General features: G+C 36.1%; 1 protein-coding gene across 6 annotated transcripts in view; it reads left to right on the top strand.

Moving 5' to 3' along the window:
• Positions 1–1,001: 1,001 nt before the first annotated feature.
• CD36 (CD36 molecule) overlaps positions 1,002–22,394 on the top strand; it is a 37,745-nt gene continuing 16,352 nt past the window's right edge. The window contains exons 1-2 of one of the 6 annotated variants that reach the window (XM_042793229.1): positions 1,002–1,156; positions 14,029–14,263. In XM_042793229.1, coding sequence (XP_042649163.1) covers positions 14,144–14,263 — 120 coding nt within the window. In that variant the 5' untranslated portion in view covers positions 1,002–1,156; positions 14,029–14,143. Of the gene's footprint in view, positions 1,157–1,734; positions 1,939–2,949; positions 3,064–14,028; positions 14,264–22,394 lie in introns of those variants that run through there. The other 5 variants (XM_042793231.1, XM_033004747.2, XM_042793230.1 and 2 more) reach the window with 5 other exon arrangements.

The raw sequence follows: 22,394 nt of genomic DNA on the forward strand, positions 1-22,394 counted from the left end.
AATACCGGGGTCTACTGTCTCCAAATGGCAAAGAAGTTGTCTTTTACTAGGTTTTTAGAAGTCTAATGGATGAGATCTGTCTGCCAGGAAAGCTGTTGGGAGGCCACAAAAATTTGTCTCCACTGCAGTTGTTCCTGTCTGTTATAAGGAGATTCTTACGCATTACTTGAATGTGCATACAGACACTATTTAGGCATGTGTACATTAAAATCAAACACATTAAAACTATAGACAGAGACATGATAGGTAAACTGACAGATATCAGCCAATAGATAGTTGATCAAGATACTGGAATGCTCCCTTGGGTACACAACTTTGGAAAACACAATATTCAGTAAGACCTAGAATGTGTAACTGTTATTAAAACAGTTCCCACACACAGAAGTACAGTGGGAAAAAAATTCCATATTGCATGAAGGTGCAATGCTGAGATAAGCATTTCAGTCTGCACATCCAAGATTTTTAGAGGCACTGTTCTGATAAGGTCAAGATTTATCCTCTGAGAGGAGGTGGGCAAGCAGCCTGATAGAAAGTCTCAGGGAAAGGAGGAGAAGTCCACATTAGAATTTGGCAGCTGAGAAAAGGAACTGTGAAAGAAAGACTGGCAAAAAGCTAACTAGAAAACCACTGACAGATCAGAGTACAGCATGGAAAAAAATGACTGCAAGAAGCTGGAGGGACTGAGCATTTATATGTCTGTAATCCTGTGGCTGTTACTACCCATAAAGTCTTGGGTGTGTCCTGCTGAATCCTGTCCAATGTCATTTTGGGAATCTGATAAGTGACTATTGTTACTTTTTGCCTAAAACAGACGAGTATAATTATGTGGAGGGTGTGCACTCCTCCACAAACATGCCTGAGGCATTTCATGTTGTGATGGCATGTTTACAATTCTGTAATCTTTATCCTATGTAATTTTAAGGATTGTTTTTAAACACTAAACACTAATGATTGCCCTGACTTTTCAAAGCATAAGAAAGAGGTGAATGATACATCCCATTTCCTTTCTAGATGTTGTGAGGTGGAAGGAAGGGCACAGCACTGGTTTTGGTAGTCCAATATGCTTGTTCCACCACTGAACTTGTCTGGTCCTCCATTCAGAGAAGTCTGAGTTGTACCCAGACTCATGTCAGATCCTCTCTCTGTTCTGGTGCAGGTAAGTCAAGGACAAGGTTTACTTTTCCTTACCTGGCATATCTGCTTCTTTGTGTATGGGCATAGCTGTTCAATATTAATTTTCTTAGGAGTGGGAGGACTTCAAAAAGAGTGCTGAATGACAGCTGGGCAGGGAAGAGATAGTGGGCGGGAGAACCATAGGCTTTAATGCTCTGAGGCTTTAGGAAGGAACACAAACAATAACACATTACAGGATTAAAGTACCAAACTTAAATTATTATTTATAATTAACCTTTTCAGGTAAGATTCATCTGTACACCAAAGAGCACTGATAAATATGGCTTTCAGTTGCAATCAGCTTTTTCATTAACTTGTAGTGTAAGAACGTTATATTTCAGGACTTCAAGCAGAGGGAGAAGAAGGGAAGTGGGAGAAGAAAGAAAATTATCATGGGAGATTTTGAGAAATATAATTGTTAATGGCAGGGGACAAAGAATTGATGTAAAGCTGTAAATTCTGGAAGTAGAGAAAAAAAAAACTAGAGGATAATTTAGTAGGGGAGGAGACAGATCAGAGGAAATATTTGAGGGAGGAGTGACTGTTGAAAGGATAGGATGGAAGATGGGAGAGACATACAGAGAGCTGGAAGAGGGAGGAGATTCTTGGGGAAGGAAACATGAGAAAAAGGAAGCACATGTAGAAAGGAAGACAGAAGGGAGGTCGGGCGACAAGCTGGAGGCTGCAGCTGTGAAAGCCACACAGGAAGCTATCAGTGGGACTCCAAGAAGACCAAAGGTAGAACAACAGCTCTTACATAAGAGGGTAGGTCATAAAATATCCATATTAATGGAAATTTCAGGAATATTTCTGTTTGTTTCCTTTCCCTTGTCACTTCATTTTCTGACTAACTTTACAGAAGCAGAAACTTAATAGAAAGCCAGGCAAAGAGGCTTATACCACGGGATGTCTCTTGAGTTAGTACATGTGGGATGTAGCTTTATAGCTCCTGTCATACTGACTCACCTCAGGGTCCTCTGGGACAGCATTTATCTTAATTATGAAAAGACTTGGCAGGCAGGCTGCTCACTGTTGCTATTTGCTATCACTATCTGGTAGGAGGTGCCTCAATCTGTTGTTCAAACAAAAAAAAATAATACAGAGTTAAAACTTCAATATTTTTTAAAAAATGCTTTAAACAGTTCATCACTGCTATGATAAAAGGATCTAGCAAAGATCCAAAGGGACAGGCAAAGGAAGGAATAGCATTATCACTTGGCTCAAATGTTCATTTAGACAACAAACTTCTGTACCAAAGGCTGTGGAAATAATTTGAAAGAGTCCCATGAATTTGAACAGCTGTATTCACAGCTGTGATTCCTCATCCTGATCTGTCTCTTTGCTTTGTATAAATAAGTATAAGCCCAAATCTGAAGAGCTATCCCTAGTATGAAACTCCTTACCTGGTTTCCAGTGTGTTGTGAGGATTAGCTGAGGTTAGACTGTGTTTGCAAAGAATTATTGCAAAGACCAAAGTCAATTAAACTTGTTCTGGATTGGAGACAGGGACCTGATACATTACCTCCAAGTACTGCCTATTGCAGAGGGTAAAGAGATCAGAGGCAGAAGCTAGTGTTGAAAGCATTTCTTAGAACTGGTCTTTCTTGTGAAGCCTAACTGTGAAAGGGTATTATCTTTGGCTCTCAGGTTTTATAATTCCTTATCATTTGAGACAGATTATATACTAAGGAGTTTAAAAGGTCTGTACAACTTTTTATTTCTCTTTGTGGCTGATGGAAGATCAACTGACTTGTAGGGCAATCAGGGTTGCTATAGGGCTGTTACAGCAACATAATTTTTCTGTGAATAAGGAGATAATTCAGCAAGCTATTCCGCAGCTCTCTAGTCTGTGGTGGCAAGAGCAGTGAGAGCAGCTGTCCCTCCATTCAGGTATGTGACCCTGCTCCTGGACTAAATGCAGTTTCTCAGCACACAGTTGGACATTGTATTCATTTCTTGTGAGTGTACTGTTGCGTCCTATTGCTAGCAAAATGTTCTTACATGCTAACATTACTAAAAGCAGACAGATGCCATTCAGCCTCTATTTCTTGACTGTTTATAACTCTAAGAAGAGCCCATTCACTAAAATCAAGAAAGAGTAAATATAATGAAAATAAAATTCTTTCACTTGCATATTAATATCTTGATAACACTTTATTGCTTATATTTCACTGTACATTGCAATTAAAAACAATGTATTTATATTTTAAACTATAACAAGTGTATATAATAATTTATGAATCATTATCTTATAAATAAAAGTCTTATAAAAAGGATTATATAAATTTATTATCAAAAAAATACTAATTAAGAGAAATATAAAGTACATGGCTGATCATAAAATACATATGTCTTATAAGTGTGTTCTAAATGAACATCTGAAAATACAGTAGTAAGTATTAATTATAAGAAGAGGTATATATGTATATTTCTGTGTAGATTTAAAATTATGATTCATGTCCAATAAACATGCTGATGTAACATAAATTAATTTTGATATGGAAGTCCTGAGATCAACTCATTAAATATAACATAGTCATATAAACACTAATAACTTGTGCTATTTTAGTGATCTGATTCTCTTTAACAACTGATACAAGAACTGATGATTTTTTTTAACTTAGCAAAAATATTCTATTCATAAAAAATGTGTAATCTGTAGTTGTCTAGTTTGGGGGATTTTTATCTGTCCTCAAGTGAGATTTCAGAAGCATTTATATAATTGGCACAACCAGAAAAATGATCAGAAATGTAGTTTTGAAATGACTGTTTGTATAACTGATAGTTATATGTATATCTCTGCAACATGGTTTCACCTGAAAGAATAGTGTCATATCTTAGCATCAGAAAATTACACTATCTGAGAAGCTGACTATTTCATTCACTGCTAGTGCACAGAAATCACTGCTAGTACTTTTTTCTACTGCTCTGTTCTTCATAGTTGTTAATGTTTCTTAATACACAATAATACCACACAATGTTTCCTTATCTCTTTAGATCATCAGCTGTTGCCAAAGTATTCTGTGGCAAGGGTGATTTTATTTTTCAGTTCTGGGGTTTATTTTATGTGTGTGTGATCTACGTTTTATACTTTCACTGTAGTAATTAAATATCCTCTCAAGAAAAATAAAAAAAAAAGGAATAATTCATTTTTTCTTATGCACACAGAAGTAGCACATTAGCACTTAGAATAAATTAGAGAAAAAACATCATTTGACGTAAGAAAATATGTATAATCAATTTTTTGTACAATAAAGTAGTTCAAATAAAGCCTAGCTCTCCAGATCCATAGGGAAAAGATACAAAAGTTGAAAAACACCATGACAGTCAGCATACATTTTCTTAAAATTGTCTGAGTATTGCTTCCTCACCCAGACTGGTAGTCAAGACCTGCAGGATCAGTACCTCCACTGCCAGCTGGAGGGGAAAATCTGCTTTTCTGAGTGTATTTCCATTAACTCTGTGCTGCCACTGCTGTAGTCTCTGAGATTTCCCCTTGAGGAAGAAAACTTAATCAGGGAGGGCTTTGGCCTGTGTTAATTCTCCAGATGATTTTCTATGTCACTCTTTCTTTTGGTAGAAAACATGCATTTCTCTGGCAGAGGCCTGAATCCCCTGGTACTATCCCAACCACCAATTCTGATTCTCAAAGTAGAGCTAAGCAACTGTCCCAAGGACATGGGGTTGGTTAAGGAAAGTCTTCTTGTTCTGGCCTGATGAAGAGCAGGGTCTTTTTCTGTCAGTAGACTCATGGTTTGGCTTTAATACCTTGTGAAGCTGAACTGAAGTCCTGGGGAAAGTCTTCTGCATGTTGGTCAGACCAAGGACATGTCTCCAGGTCTGGAACATGTGAACTGAGACAGGTCTTCAACTCTTGAAAAGTAATCAAAACGTTGACCTTAAACTTACTTCTCCATTAACTGGAAAAATACTCTGTACGTATGTTGTTCTTAATTATTACACGGGCAAAATTATGGTGTGGCTGGTAGGCAAAAGCTAACATAATGTCTACCCAGTCATTCATCAAAGCCACTACCATTGTCTATGATGATTCATTATGGTGACTATTTCTCAATCAGGTATTGCACCAGTGAAGGAGTTTTGAATTATTCCATTATTCTGTGACTTCTGAGCCAAGGAGAAGAGTTTTGCAAGAAGTAGAAAATATCCAAGAAGGGACAAGATTTATTACATTTCTCTTGACTTTCAAAAGACATCTGCTTTCAGAATTTTTCTCCCCTACCATTGGAGCTTCCTCCCTGTGCCCTCTTTAGGTTTCAGTGAGAAATGTCTCTAGCATTAATAGACTGGCCCAGCCCTTTAGGTAACAGATTTTTATAGCTCTTTACTGCTTCAGACTCACCCAGAAGTTTAAGTTATTATATTACAGTTTCTGTACTGGGTTCATTTCTATGAAGTTCCTTCCTATGTACATTCTGAGTGACTCTCACATGAACCCACAGGAGTGGAAGAATCAAAGCCTGCTCTATTGCTGTCTTTCTTGTGCTTTCTTCACCTGATTCCCATGCTAAATTCATTTGAAAATAAAATTTAAAATTGATTTTGAGGACTGAGAAAGGCAGCAGTTTATGCATACCACAGTCAGAGGAGTTCAGAATCAATATTTCTGGGGAATCCCTTGAAGAACCTACTTAGAGCTTGACAGAGAATCTCAACACTGGCAGGAGCCAAATATATCACACTGTTTCCACTGTACTGCTGCCAAACTGACTTGAGCCAAAGGTATTTCAGGATGTTTTCCATATCATCAGAACACATTAAGAATCACAAGGGACAGTACCTTAAGTCTTAACACACACTTCACAGAGCTGGGAAAACCAAAGCTGGGAGTCTTTAATGGATAATAAATGAGTCACACAGCTGTTTGGAATGAGTCTTCCAAGCTCTTGAGATGAAAAATCAGGTATTAATGCATGTTTGGGAGGATCTTTTTTCAGAGGGCTGAAGAAGCTTGATGTGAGTGACTGGAGTATGTCTCAGGGCATACACTGGAAAGCCTTGAAAGCCAACACACCTACAGTAAAAGTCTGTGTTGTGATGTGAGTGATGTGATGTGATGTAGGCAAAAAAGTGCTACATGGCATCTGCAATCTTTGGCCAAACTTTCCATTAATGTCAAGTGGTAAATATTTTGAAGTTTTCTCATTGTATTTTCTTCTTGCTTCATAACTTGTTCATACTTACCAGAACCTTGCATAGATGTCCTGATATTATTGGTACAGCACACTGACAATGGGAGGAACTGAAAGACATTTTGGGGGAGTTTAAGTACAATTGTTCTAACATTAACCTTCTAAAAGTTAGATGTGTAATTTAAGTGAGTCATTTAGATCCTCTTCAGTCAAGTGATAGACATCAGTACCTCCAAAGGGTATGATACGTCTTTGCCAAAGATAAGATTTAAGGTAGATGGGATGAATTTGTGGATGTGTTCATACCTCTCCATTGAGAGTAGAGGAAAACAATTAATCTTCCTTAGGCCAGATGCTTACTTTTACCTGGATAAATTTCTTTGCAACAAGTATTTATAATTAACTTTAAGCAAAAAAAAAAAAAAATTATTGGTATGAAACAATGTATTTCTTTTCTTTTAAGTACTTAGAGATAAGATATTAAAAGCAAAACTGAAACAACCAAAATATCTTGATACTTCCTTTCAGAGTGAGGTGACTACTGCTGCTGTTTAACTCTGTTCTATCCTGTGGCTTTTGGAAAATGAGGTGGTACAAAATAGCAGTCACAGTAAGAGTAGCTGAGATAAAGACCGTGAACGTATAATTTAGGAAAAAGAATATTAGTTCTATATTATTATTTTTGTAATTTGAGTGTTATACATTCATGTTCTTTATAGGTAGTACTTGAAGATAGGCCATGTTCACTCTAGGGGAGGCTCTTATGAAATAGAAGTGAAATAAATTGTTGAGGCTGGTCTGGGTGGATAGCTCATGTACTACTTCTTATGTATTATGTGATGACATGATACACAGAAGGTTTTAATTTCCATAGGAAATCAAACTACCTTTCATGAATACAAAACTTCTCTCCCTGTAAAGGAAAACCTCCTAATATCCCCAATACATGTGAAAGGGCAGAAGTCTCATCAAGCTAGTGGCATATTGTACATTTTCTTCTGTAGATGATTCATCTTCGTTGTTCTCATGAGAACTAAGTGCACATGAATGAACATGAGTGCATTGAACCAGAAAGAGCTTATTTGGGGACAGGATCCACATATACTTATTTTTTTGTGGTTTTGTTTTTTTAATGGTTTAAATCTTTCACTACTGAGCAAGATACAGCCCTTCTTGTGGGACTTCATAACAGTGGAGAAGACAGAGGACCACTAAGTGGTGGCAACAGGATTTTGGGTAGAGAGTGTAGAAGCTACATAAGATGATAATAGAATAAGCCAGATAGATAAGCAATAAATCCGTGCTTTTACTTTCATAATAGGCAGGTGTAGAAAATCCCTGTGAGTGCCATGACTGTTGAAGCATGAGAATATAAAATCATGCTGCACTGTACTGTACATCAGAGAATGTGTTTTCTTCATCAAGCATGTGAGTGTTATTTACACAATTTCTCATTCTTGACAGTTTCTTCTTGTGGGGTAGTTTGTCTGTTGTAGCATCACTGGGAAATCTGATACAGTACATATTTTTTTTTTCTTTTTCTGTCATTGATTTGTTGCTGTGTGTCTATATTCTGTCCCCTATAAACTTTGAACTCTGATATGAAGTCAGAGAACACAGAAGGATCATTAAATAATTATGGTTTGTTTTGTTTCTTAAAAACAACTGCAACAAAAAAAAAAAAAAACAGAAATGACTGATATCTGAAAGCATACAAGTTTTCTCTTAGCTTCAAACTCTCTTAGCTGGTTTCACTGCCAAGCGCTGCCTCCTAGAAGAGATTTTGCTTATATAGGACAGTAATAGGATATCATAAGTCAAAAAATTGGCTGATGAAACTCAGCATGTATATGTTGAAAGCTGATCTTCATTGCATCTGTGTTAGTGCCTTTAGGTTTCTAACAAAAAGACAGCAGTAGATATTTCCCTTCCTTATGAATGGTGCATGCTGAATCCCATAGACTGAAAATGCAGAAAATGAGCATGGTAGGGAATGTCACCACAGGAAGGTGTGAGTAACTGGAATTATTTCCTCTTAGAAGAGACAAATCAGCAGTGAAGAAGGCAGTGTAGCCTGGAGGAGAGCTGGGGGATCCTGAACAAGAGCATCCTTGGGAAAGTATCATATGAGGGAAAGTCTAACAGAAACAATTAATGATCGCATTCATAAAAGTTCCCATTCATGGGAACCATAGTGTGGAGGACTTCCTTCAGCAGTTAAACTCCACTCTTTAATTAGAGAATAGGGGAAAGCAAATTTACTCCACTTTTTGAGATTCTGGACCTATTCAGGGTCACCAACTTTCTCTGGCAACAAGCCTTGTGCAAAGACTGTCCTACAGGTGGTTTACAAAGGACTAGGCTTACTTTCACTCTTGTTTTCAATACTAGGAGATAAAACCTCATATTCATTAATCTTCTGAAGCTAATAATTCTTCCCTCTTCACATAATTTACCTCAGATTTACTTCACAGAAGTAGATTAGAAGAAAGGAGTTTCTTCCACAAAAGCTTAACTTTCAAATAGTGCAATATCAAAAACAGAACAGTAAACAATCAGTCAAAACACATAGCATGTGGATCACAAACTATTCAAAGCTATACTCTGAAAGTCTGGACCTAAGAATCTGGTTTTAGGAATATTTTCTCACAAATAAGACAAATATAAATCACTTCCTCTTGCTGCTGCTAGAAGAATTTTTTAAAACAATCCATTCTTTTAATTCATCTGGGATGAGGAGGCATTTAAAAATTATTTGTGCAAAAGATCACCAGACTAATTGTTGTTAATTGTTAGTAGACATTGTGCTGGAGTGACACATTGGTCTACACAGATGTCACTGTAAAAATAACTGATTTTTAGACTATGGAAAAGATGCTTCTGGGATGATGTTCACTGAACTTTTAGTAAGAGGAAGAACCTTAGTACTTTGTGAGGAAATGTTGTAATACAAACTGTGAAAAAAAAATACCTTTTGAAAATATTCTCACATTTCCTGATTTTTATCACTTGAAAACATAAAATCACAATGATTTTGCTGCAAATGTGTTCAGACTGTATTTTGACAGAGTATGACTGTAGTAGTAAGGTTTTATTTATACAGCAGAGCATGCTATATAGCAAAAAATATTTGAAAATATTCTGTATCTTAAAGAAGCTGTCAGGAACTGGTTAGTCATAACTTGGTAGTATCAGCAGTTTTTTTAAAAAAGGGATATTAGAGAAGTGACCAGGAACTGATTAAGTAAGTTACCCTTTTGTCTCCTTGACCTTTGACTCACTTGGATCAAAATTTGACAAAGATTGCAGCTGCTAAGTATATTACCACGAGATGTAGGTAGTGGCTTTTAGTCAGACTGTAAAAATAACCCCCCCAGCACCAATACAAATTAACTTTTTCTTCTGTCAAAAAGATAAACAGGGAACTGACGTCCCTTGGAATATATAAACACTCCCTCAGAGTTTAGGGGCTATGTGCTTGGTGGGGAGAATTATCTGCTTGCTCTCTCATAACTCGATGCAAGTCATGTGTTAAGTACTTGTATGTTCAGCTGAAAAGTCAGTTGCCCTTATTCAAGGTGAGTCATATGATACAGCATTTAAAATCAGAGGGTTTTCCTCAGAAATAATTTAAAATCAGCTGGTGGAAAGCTCTTGAAAATATTTATTTGTAATATAAAATAAAATGGCGGGATTTTTCAAAACTGCAAGAAACAGTGAAATTTTACATGTATTAGTGAAATGCTTAGTTACTATGTTAGCAATGGTATTTTATGTTTAGTATTCCTGGCTTTCTTGATTGCATTCTGTCTTCTGGCATTTAATATTCTCAAATGTACAGGTCTGGAGTCATGTGAATTTATAAGAAATGCATCTGTTCTAAAGTAATATTTGTAGCATTTACTATTGGAGGTTAAAAGCTCAAACTATAATTTCAACATATGTCAAAGATTAAAAAAAAAAAAAGATGGAAATAACTTCTTCCCTGCAAATATATTTCTTAATAATTTCAGGATTTTTAATTCCACCGTCTGACCTTGGAGAAATTGGAATTATGTTTAAAATAACGCTATGGTTTTGGGTTGAAAATCTTAATAGGAATTTTCAAAACTCATTTTAATTCTCACTCTACACATTGCTTCTTCCCCATGTAGTTGCTTGCATTTGGGGCAATAAATCTGATTCTCTGTCAGAATTGAAGTAATGCCATATCAAGAAATATTTAAAAATTACTATTAGAGCTCGAGAAGTCATTAAAAAAATATAGATAATGTTCTTTGATTTTTATAAGGGCTTTCTTTAAACTGACATGTACAGAAGTATAAGTTAAGTAGGGAAGAAAAGGTTTAATAATATTTTGTATCTTTCTTCCTATTCAGTTGCTTATAAATTGCCTTTTCAGAGATTTGAATGGACCATTTCCATTGTGAATATTCTAATAAGGACATTTGAAACAATATTAAAAGTACATACCCAACACTCTAGAATGAGGTTAATATACTTACTAATCCTGTAGTCAAGTCTAAGTTTAAAAGATACTGTAGTTGCATAGACAATATCTAGACAATATTTAATTTTGCTATAGTACTTTCTATTCTGCTTAAAGTAAATAATTTTGGTGTGAATATGTGTTCCCTGACACAATTGCATTCTTATTGGGAATTTTTACTTTAATCTTCATATTTTCAATTCAGTTGTGATAGATGAGATCAAGTTGTTGAGTTCTGTGTGAAACTGAGTGTTATGTTGTGAGTGCTCTTCATTGCAGTTGTGTAATGGATAATTTGAATTGCATAAATTGAAATATGTCTAGACTGCTATTGCATTGTGTTTGGTGGGAGAAGGGGGGAATATTTTGCAGTTTGCAAAAGCTTGAAATAGACACAAGTTATTAGCAGCCAGATGCTCTCTAGCTGTTTATTGCTGGTCCTCGTGAGAGATAACTTAGTCTGCCTAACACAAAATAAATCCTTTGGAACAGCTTGTGGAAACTTAGACAGAAATGTATTTCAGTGCAAGGTATATTTCTGTTGAACTTCAGAAGCTTCAGCATGTAAACCAAGAAAAAAATAAGACTGACAATATCTAAAAGCCCTTTTTAAACACTTACAGAAGAGATAATTTTCTTTTTAAATTTTAAAATATGTATTTCCACACTTATGTCTTTTTTAGAAAATCTCCTATAATAGGTAACATTAGGGGGGGAAAAAATCAACTTGAAATATGTATCTTTCAGAATTTTATTTCATTGAGAATTTCTGCTTCTCCTTAGGTTTGCTAAAATGTGTAACAGCAGTCAGATTTTTAAATCCCTATACCACTTATCCAATGAGATGCACAGTTGTATTACAGTTCTTCTTTTGCCAGACTAAAGATCCTAATCTGAATTTATCTACAAAGACGACAGTTGGTCCTAGTGACTTTCACTTAAAAGTTCTTCAGATCTAATGAATTTCTAACCTGAGTTTACTTTGAAGTTTGCTGTTAGCCACATTATGCATCCATCTACTACATCAAAGAGACTTTAGAAACTTGGTGGTTTTATAATCAGTCAAGTCTTCTTTCAGTTATCTTTGTGAAAAGTGTAACAAGTTTGGGAAAATTCGTTTTTTTTTCTTAATGTTACCCATTTGATGAGTTCTTATTTCTGTTCTATACAAAGGCACAAAGTAACAGAGCTGGTGGACAGGAAAGCAACTAAGTAAACCAGCAGTTCAAGGTGTACCTCGTCCAGCAGAAAAGCCAGACTTACAGCTGTAAAGAGATTTTTATCAGTCCCTAGCAAAACTCAAAAACTGGCCAAATCTGTTTTCTTTCTTGATCCTTTGTATTTGCAAGTAAACAATCAAAAGGTAAAGTTTTGATGTTGGAATCACAAGGAATGACAGAGTGGCAGGTGGATAGACTGGATAACTTTTATAGGAAGAGTATTTTTCTGAGATTACAAGTAGTCTTGGTCATTTTGCTTGCAAGTATCCAAGCAGAAATGATTAAAATACCAAACAAGCTCAAATGTACAGCAGTAGTCATTGTTAATGGCAAGGGAGCCATAAACTGCTGCTAGTGCAAGAGCCAGAAAATGGTGGGTTTTCAATAGAGATAAAAGGAGTAGTCTGTGCTCAAGTATGGACATGATATAATTGTGAGTTCGGGAGGACATGGGGGGACACATCATTTGCCTGCTGACCATGGTACCTTATATGTCAGCACATGCTGTGTGTGTCCTTTTTTAAGTAAAAAGACCTCATAACTGCATTTATGGAAATAAAACACATACTATTGCTACACCTTCTTTACTACTTAGAAATCCATGAAGATTTTTTAGCCCTTTAATCCTCATGAGCAAACTGGGAATTCAGGTTGAGTTATTTTTCCACTCCATCTTTCTGTTTTCCTTTGTTCTCTGTGTTTGGCTTTGAATGCATAATTAACTCTGCAACTAATACCTGCTTTAAAATTGATTTAGAGATGATTGCAACATGTTGTCAAACAGAAACTGGTAAAAATAAAATGGATATAGACAATGACATCTAAAATAGAAAACCGCATATTTTCTGTTAGCTGGAGGTCTAAAGCAAATAATGAAGTTGCAAATGCTGTGGATGTGATTAATTCCTGAGGAAGAATAAATTTCAAATTAAGCATCCCTTTGTCTCAGTTTATTAATAAACAGTAACAAATAAGAAAAAATATCGCTGGGAGCTTATGTTTTACCATATCTCTCAGCACTGGTATCATTCTGATTTTCTTTATAACAGCTTTCATTAGAGGTCAGATCTTAAAACATGTTACCATTTATTACCAGCAACTGTTGTTTTCCAATGAGTAATTGCAGACTTTTTTTTTATTTATTTTTTTTTTTATGAGACTGAATGATCTTGAAATATAAAGTGTTACATCTCTCAAATATCTAGACTCACTTTAAGAAGTCTGCCTTTCTGTGAGTCAATTAGGATTGATGAAACTAGCTGATGGTAAGAAGGCAACTCTGAAAGGAAAATCCAGTCATGCATTTTTTATGAAGTTGCTTAAACAAAGTTTTATCCCTTCAGTAGTAGACTGTGGACTGACAGAGATCTGGAAAGACAGACTTCTTGTAGGTGCCTCCCCTTAGAGACTGCCATTCCCACAAAGGTGCTAAGGGACCTTGAGGACTTCCCTACTAGTATAATGCAGAAACAGACTGGGTAACTCACACTAATGGTGAAAAGTCCTGTTTTTTTCCTGAATGGGAGCCATGGCCATTGCAGGCTGTTATAAAAGCATATGACTGAAGACTGCTCCTTTGTCACAGAGAGATGTTAGAGAAGGTGCTCCCCTCAGAAAGAGTGTCAGTGGAATAATAATTATGTCAGTTTGACCTAATGCTACAGAGCCAAAAACCAACCAACCAACCAACCAACTAACCAACCAACCAAAAAAAAAAAAAAAAAAAAAAAAAACCAAAACCCAAATAAACCTTATGGAAGAACTTATCAGTCTTTTAGAGAAATGAATTAAAAAAAAAAAAAAAAACTAGTGATATGTAATGAGCGACTAGCTTGCCAACAATGCATGCAACTTTTTTTTTTTTTTTTTTTTCTGGCACTGGCTGCCACTGTCTGTCTGGTTTTGACATGTTATCTTCCTACTTGCTTCACCTCATGCACTTTGTACTTTGAACTTTGGAATGTGATTTTTGTTCACTCTCTCCTTATATTAGCAGCCTCTTTCAGGAAGATCAGTGAGTCTATTGGGACCAATAAGTGAGAAAGACCACCAAGCCTACAGCAAGGATATTTTTACATTGTCTGCCTGCACCCTGACAAAGGAGAAGAATGGGCTGTAACAGAAACTGTGGGCTCCTCACTGGGGCCATCATTGGTGCTGTGCTGGCTATCTTTGGAGGAGTTCTGATACCGGTTGGAGATAACCTTATAGGCAAAGCAATAAAAAAGGTACCATTTTATTTTTTTTTTTTAGTTTATATAGTTTGTGGTTAATGAGTAGTCATTATTTCTAAATCTTGTGTTCTGTTTCTGCTTTTTTCCTTTTAATTTCTTTATTAAACCTAGTTTGTGTAATATATACAAGCCAAACTTCCATAGGAATAGGTGCTACAGCAATATTTTTTTAATATATCAATCATACTCCCATGTTTATTTGCTTGCTGTCTTTCATGCTTCACATGAGAAGCCAAAATATTGTTTTCAAGATTTGTTTTCAGAAATGTAATTTAGAAGTAAGGTGTTTTTTTTATTTTAATTATGACTGTTTCTAGTTTCTTTATTTTGCCCCCATAATGATCCACTTATTTATTTTTCTGCATTTTTTTCTTATTTTGGTACTCACTCCATGAATTTATATGTACATACTGCAAATAATCTAAACAAACTTCTGATGCAGAATCTAATCCTATGCTTACATGCATTCAGCTCACATTCTATGAGTATAAGATCCAAGTCAATATGGTCCTGAAGACTGAAGGATCTGATCATATACATGTCCTTGATTCAAGGAGGGTGAAGAATAATTGCAGTAGAGCTTTGTACAGCTGGCAGACACATTTTTCTGTTTTTTTTTTTTTTTTTTTAGATGAATTTATGTCTTTAAAATCTAGTTTTGTCTTTAAACAAAAATGAAAAGCTAATTTGTTAAATCATTGGTGGAAAGGGTGTATAACTGAGGGTCTAAATCATTTAGTAATCTGGACTGAAGGACCATGGAAGCACTAGGGTGTCCACCATGGAGACATGGAGTCTCCTTGGAGTCACTGCAGCCAAAGTGGGCTCTCCTACAGTTAAACATCTAAAATCCTTAAGGTCTTTGGCTGATGGTTAGTCCTCTTAACGGTCTGCTATGATGTAGAAGACTGGAGATCTTGGAGATACTTATTCAAAGGCCTTTCTGGAAGACTGCACTTAAAAGCTATTGAAGTTGGTGAGGAGGCAGATACATGAACTGTCAGGAAATGTTAAACTGTCTGTTGAAGTCCTGCCTAGAATCTAGCATTTTTTTTTTTTAATTGAAAAAAAATTCTTCTACATAACATTTTAATTTTGTCAGCAAACTGAGTGAAGACGTAACTGTAGAATAATTTTCCAATTCTAATTCCAATTCCAATTGTAATTTTTATGAAATGTTCAAATTTACAAACAATAAAAAAATAATTTTTACTAGATAATGTCTCACCCACCTTGCAATATTTTACAAAACATTAATATTGTCTATATTTGCAAATAATTTATACTGATTGACATACTAAGGATATAGCAGGTTTTCTAGAAAGCACATAATTTAAAAAATGTGTATCTCTTTACATTAAGTATTTATTTTGAGTTAATCTAGAGTTCTGTCTTACGTCATTAGATATTTTCAAAGCAAATTACACATATTAGCAATGTTACGTGTTCATCTGTTTACTTATAACAATGAACCAGTTATACCGCATGGTTTACAAATGTCCACATATTAAATTATACCTGCATGTGTTCTTAGTGGTAAACTATTAGACAGAGTAAATTTTTCCTTAACCTCTTCATAATTTTCTGCATTGTCATTGTGTTTCAGATGCTTGTACGTATTTCAAGGCAGCTTATTTGTTGTATATAAAAAGCAAAATTTGTGCCAGTATTCATATAAAATATAAAAGAGTAAATTTTTGAAAGCTTTAAGTAAACAGACACTTTTTTCCCTAAGCAAAATTCATATTAGATTATTTTCTTTTTATTTAACATGCTAACTAATCAGTGAGACCATGAGACTCTTAAGACAATTCCTTTTCAAAAAAGATATGCCAAGATACAACAGCTGAAATGTGATCAGTTCAGCAGGTGCTCAAGAGGGACTTGAATCTAACTAATTCTGGTTTACCTGAGTTGATGAAAGGGCTAGTAAGAAAAAGAAATATTTGTTATTCACTGCAGTTATGTTTAAGATAAATATAGATCTGACGACAAAGGAAACAGGTTTTCTGGGCAGAGCTTACTGAAAATACATTTTTTTCTGAAATCTTTCACTTCTGGAAATGTAATTTTTTAGGGAAGTGTTTGGTAGAAACATCCATTTCAATAACAATTTTATTTGGAATTTCTCAAGAATAGAGACTCTAGGACAGGAAAAAATCTAATGAATGAGAGGTTGTTTCAGATATCACCTGTAAGCATTTGTATTTTCATTTGGACTCACATGACATGAAAACCTGAACTTAGAAAACAAATGTCAAACCACCATATTTTTAATGAAAGGAAAAAACTGTTTCAGATATCCCCATTATAAGAAAAATCATGTCTTAAATTCTTCACAATCCAAAGCTTGAAAAATTTCCCCTAGTTGTTCATCTAACTGTCCTATCTCAGAGTAAATCCCAATTCTTTGCACAAGTTGACATCAATACAGTAAGATCAAATCTATATTTCTAGTGGAAATTAATGTTCCTATAAGATGTTATTGCTGGACTGGAGAAACAAATGTTGATTTGGTTTTTTGTTTATTTGCTTGGTTGTTTTTTTTTTTTCTACTGAATGAATAGTTTTAGGACACTTCATATCATAAAAAATCAAATTGTCATCAAGTTTTGGTCAAATCACATTATCATCAGTTTCCTCTCAAGCAAGTCCAGATGAAATTCTTAGCATCTCCCAGTAAAGAGAGACAACTTTGATTTCAAAAACCAATGCAATCAATAGTTCTTGCTGTTCTTGTTCTGCTAGCTGCAGAAGCCTGAATATGCTTCACTTAACCACACATCTTTGCAGATTACCTAATACTACCAGCCTCATTTCTCCTTTATTGCAGTCATTGAGAGATTAGCCCGAGTAAACACTACAGGTCATATTTTGCTGGAAGGCATTAAAGAGAAAACATCTGCAAGTGTATTGACAATCTCAGATGCCCTTAGAAATTTGACAGAGACTCTCTGGGTATAGGCTGCTATCTCCTAGCATGCAAGTTCTGTTCTCTACACATGAACAGTCCGTGGGTGGACAACCCAAGCAAAGTCCATGGAACACCAGGATGTCACCTCTTCATGTGTTCCAGTTTATTAACATACAACTGTGCTTCAACACAAAATACACCGCTATGTTTTCTAACCCCAGACTGCTTTACTCGTGTCTCAGATTTTTTTTGGATAAGCATTTTCCACTCCTGCCTCCAGTGGGGGGCAGAGTTCTAAAGAATTTCTATATTATATATATTTTTGGGAATCTTTATAGAAGATCTTTAAAGAAACTGTCACTTGAAGAGCACACTCACAATGACACCACCACCAGCAACATCTTGACATGGATCCACTGAACGAGATTAGTGCTAGGCTATATCAGCTCTGATACTATTCAGGGAAAGGAAACTTCCCCCTTAAAAGGTGCCTTTTATTTCAGTACCAAAGGACAAAAATCCTAGTTTCCTCAAAGACTGAATCCATCCAGAGGGAAAGATGCCTTTCCATGAAGGTCTTACAGATTTAAAAAACTGTCCTTGGTACAGTTAAGAGTGAAACATAAAAGCTGTAGACTTCTTTACAAAAAAAAATATTTTGTCTGAATCTATAAAAATATACCTTTTTAACTGACTCCACACATTTTGGTTGCACATCGTCATGTCTGTTATGATTATTATTAGACATTATCATGTCTAACATAAAAAAATATCAAAAGGAAAGGTGAATTCAAACCAACCAGTGAGAAAGCTTGAATCTGATATTGTTGAAAGGAAATATTTTGACATGGGTCAATTACCACTTTTTGCCTTTCTCTCCCTTGAAAGAAGTTTATTAATTTAGACATAATTCCCATTATTTCAGTTATGATAAAACACTTTTTTCAGCTAATCAGCTTATTTTTTTCCAGTTAGGAATAACCGCTCAAACTCATTGGTAGATGATTCATTTGCTGGAAAAATCTTTATCACCACTTCCCTGAGAGTTTTTGTTTTCTACCTGAGCACGTGAGCTCAGTAGGTTAACAGAAACCACATAATGTTACTTAATATATTGAATTCCTTATGAGTTGATAATACATAATGGTGTATGATTTGCCACAATACCTCAGTGCTGCACTCTTTCTGTAGAGTCCTCAGGGTTAGTCTCTGCTATTTTTAGAAATAAAGCTATCAATTTTAGCTATTGTTATGTTTACCCATCTGTCTCTCTACATATCTGTTATCTATAATTGGCCAGATTATATCTTCTCAACTACTGAAGGCACAGGAAACACATATAATTTAAAATTGTGTTTGTGACACTCATATGCCACTTTTTTATCTAAACTAATGAAACTAAAGCAACTTCTAGCTCTCAGCAGAACATAAGTGATCTAATCACACCTATTTTAACATTATCACTGAAAAATTTGATTGTTTTCCATATATTTTTATGATCAAGGACTGAAAAATGATTTAAAGTTTTGGTCCAACAAAGCCAGATTACAAAAGCTAATAATAAGTTAATAATCCTCACTTAAAAAATAATAAATGTATATTTGTACTGTCAGCTGCAAAATAGAAGGAGGTTATTTGCTTTCCTGGAACATAACTTATTCAGTTTTACAGAACTGTATTGTTTCCTCTAGCTTCCATATGCAGCCCAATGGATACAACACATAAAGATGAAGTAGTAACATTTTTATTACAGCCTAAAGTATTCATGGCATCTCTTAGTTCCTAGAAAATGGTATCTTTTCTTCACGTGGCTAGATCCTTTGTCAAGACGGCAATTTTGTCCTATGTTTTGTATTTCTTCATCAGAAACCATGATGGCTGAATATAGTGTAAAGCAACAAAGTACAGCAAACTTCTATTGCTGACTGCTCAACATTTTTTGAATTTATATATTGACAGTTGACCTACCCCAAGTGAGGTAAAAATTGTGTCAGAAATGAAAGGGGTTAAAGTTCCCATTTATTTTACTCAGTCTTGTGCAGTTCAGTCATGAGATGAACTTGGATGTGTAGCAATTACATATTTTATAGCCACATTTGATAACAATAATTAACCATTGCATAAGATATTAGAGCTGGTGAAGGCTGACTAGGAAGATGAGAAGTGTTTCATATTACCAATTGCAAATTAGTATTTCCCAAATTACCCTACTTTTCATAATATCACAGATCATGGCAGTGTTGCTAGGGGAATATACAAGTAACCAGCCAGAGAGGGGTAATATTTAGGGCTGGCCTCACCAGTGATCAAACAGCCAAAACCCAAGGGTTTGCTTTTGTGAGGATATTAGTTTTAGTAAATGAAGACATAGATGATGATAGAGCTAGATTTTCTTCCACTTTAACCCACCATTTGTACTCTTGAAGTATGTGACGGTCATACACACCTCCTTTGTGGGAGAAATGTTATTAACAATAATGACTGAATGCCACCAAAAATAATGGTCTTGCTCCCTTCCTCCCCCTCCCTCTTTTGTCCTGTTGCTTCCCTTGTTTAACTCTGGTTCTCAACTGATCCTTCTCCCTACCCACACCACCGAGCCAAGTGTCTCACTGGTAGAAAGGTAACCCAGAAAAAAAAGAAAAAAAAAAGAAAAAAAAAAGAAAATAATCTTCCTCCAGTCTGGCAGGAGGAAAAGCTCCCTGATGAATGAGAGCTGGCACAAAGGAAGGGGAAGGTGAGTGGATCAGGTACCAGGGGCTGTGGGAGCTGGCTTGCCCCTTTGGCTGTAGCACTGTCAGATTGGATAAGCTGTCCCCTTGAAGCATCCCACAAGATTGTCCGCAGTGGCATTAGCACAGAACAAAAGGTGGGCTGCAAAACCAAACAGTAACTCATGACCTGTCAGTCCCATGTATTCAGGTCTCAGGGACCTCTATTGTACAATGCCCAAAGTAATTTTTCCCTGGTGGCATTTTCTAAGGGTATAATATAGACATAGTGGTTATTCTTGTATGAAAAAATAGAAAGCCAAAACAGCTCCTTGGGTGGAGAGCACATTTGTTCTAGATTGATAAGAAAGTACGTAGTACAGTAAAATGCAGTAAGAGGCAGTTCAGAAAGAATATGAAAAAGCTCATCACATAGCCTACAGTCTGTTTACATGGAAAGATGTCCTGGTTGCACTAAAAAAGCCGGCATAAAGTCCTGCACACTCTTAGCTTTCCCTGCAATAGCAGAGAGAGGATCACTGGCAAAGAACCACCTTTTGGAAGAAATAAGATCATTTACATGGAGAAAGCTGTGAAGAAACATGTTCCTTACATTCTTCCAAGTCAACATAAAGTCGTAAAATGTGATCATTGCAGAATAAACATTTTTCAAAGCGCTCAAAAAATCTAAGGCTGGAAGCAGGCTGGGGACTATTTCTGTGCATCTTCAAGATGGGAGAAGACGTCCCAGGTCCTATGGCTCAGGCACTCTGAGAAAACTTTGCAGTGACAGAGGAGTTAGTATATCATTCTGTGCTTTTATAACCCCTAGCAAATGTTTATAAGGGGAGGGAGGAATGTATGGAGGGTGAACTTAATTTAAGAAGTAACACTTCTTTAAAATCTATTGTCACAAGGTTGAAACTTCTCTATTCAATTCTGTGCCTGTGTGTTGTTGACTTCTAGAGAGATTGCTTTGTCCTCTTGATTATATAGCTACCAGGAATCCTTAACCATTTCCCTACCCCAGTTATACGGAGGCAGAAGGTCAAATTCTGGAGTCTGCCCCCATCCCAGGAACCTGCTGAGTACAGATCACAGACAGAGTCTGAGCAGACTGAGTTGTGCCTTTCTTTATATCAGCCTGTTTCTCCCAGATCCTTTGAGCAATTTTCTGTGGAAACTGAAAAGATGATTTCCAAATCATGTAAGCTTTTCTCCCTTCATCAAGGAGATGGTCTGCCCCATGCTGGATCACAGCTGTGGTAGTCTTTGGCCTCCTGACTTTGCAAAACAAGGCTTAAGAGAACTTTAGCTTTTGTTCTGAGTGCAAGACCTCAAGCTGATAACATATTGTCTTAGTTTGGGCTGAAATAGAGTTAATATTCCTTTTCAGGGACTAGATGAGTGCTGTGTTTTGGATTTAGCTTTGAGTTTGGTAAGGGGAAAAATGCTGATAGCACACTGATGTTTTCAGCTGCTGCTGAGACTTCAGGGACTCTCCGATTCTCCATGTCTTGCCCGTGCGCAAGGGCACAAGGAGCAGGGAGGGAGCACGGCCACAGCACCTGACCCAAACTGGCCAGTGAAATATTCCGTATCATGGAACGTCATGCTCACTATATAAAGGAGGGGTGGTTGGGAAGGAGCAATCTCTCTCTTCCGGGATTGTGATTGTGGGATCTTGGTATCTCGGGGTCGCTGACCGGGAACGGGTTGGATATTGGTTAGCGGGTGGTGAGCAATTACGCTGTACATTGTCTGTTTATATATTTCTTTTTGTTTTCCCCCCATGATCGTTATTGTTTTCATTTTATTGCCATTATTAAACTGTTCTTATCTCAGCCTGTAAGTCTCCCTTCACCCCTCTAATCCTCTCCCCCATTCCCAGGTGGGGAGGGGGAAGGGAGGGTGATTAGCTGAGGTGGTTGGTTGCCGATCAGGCCCAAACCACAACACATATTTACTTCCACAAGGTTTCCTTCCTCCCTCAGACAAATGCACATAAATTATGACAGCTATTCAGACAGAAATCTCAGTGTTTTACACCACCAGCAAGACATTTTCAACTACACCATACAAGCAGGCTTTCCACAAAGCTCTGACTGTGTTAGGAGTTCTCCAAGACTTGGTACTTGTTTCTAACTGAAGTTGTTCTTAATTGGTAATATCCTTTTTTTTTTTTTTTTTGATGGTGCCTGCTAAGCAAACTCTAGAGGAAGAAACTTAAACTAGAAAGAAACTCTAGCAACTTGTAATTTAGAGTGTCTTTTCTTGCTATCTGGAGACACTCTGGATTTTTAATTCCTGGGACTCTAGAAGGCGTGAAAATTAATTAATTAATATTGCACCATTCTAATAAAAAATAATTTTATAGGTTGGAGTCAGGCAGCCTAGATTTTTCTTCTTATAGATAAAAACTTCTCTGAATTTTTATCACCAAAGGGAAAAAGTACATTATCCCAATGGGTTTGGGAAAATCATATCTAAAGATGCCTGA

The sequence above is a fragment of the Tyto alba genome, unplaced genomic scaffold (genome assembly GCF_018691265.1).
Source record: "Tyto alba isolate M040663 unplaced genomic scaffold, T.alba_DEE_v4.0 Super-Scaffold_2, whole genome shotgun sequence".
Taxonomy (NCBI): domain Eukaryota; kingdom Metazoa; phylum Chordata; class Aves; order Strigiformes; family Tytonidae; genus Tyto; species Tyto alba.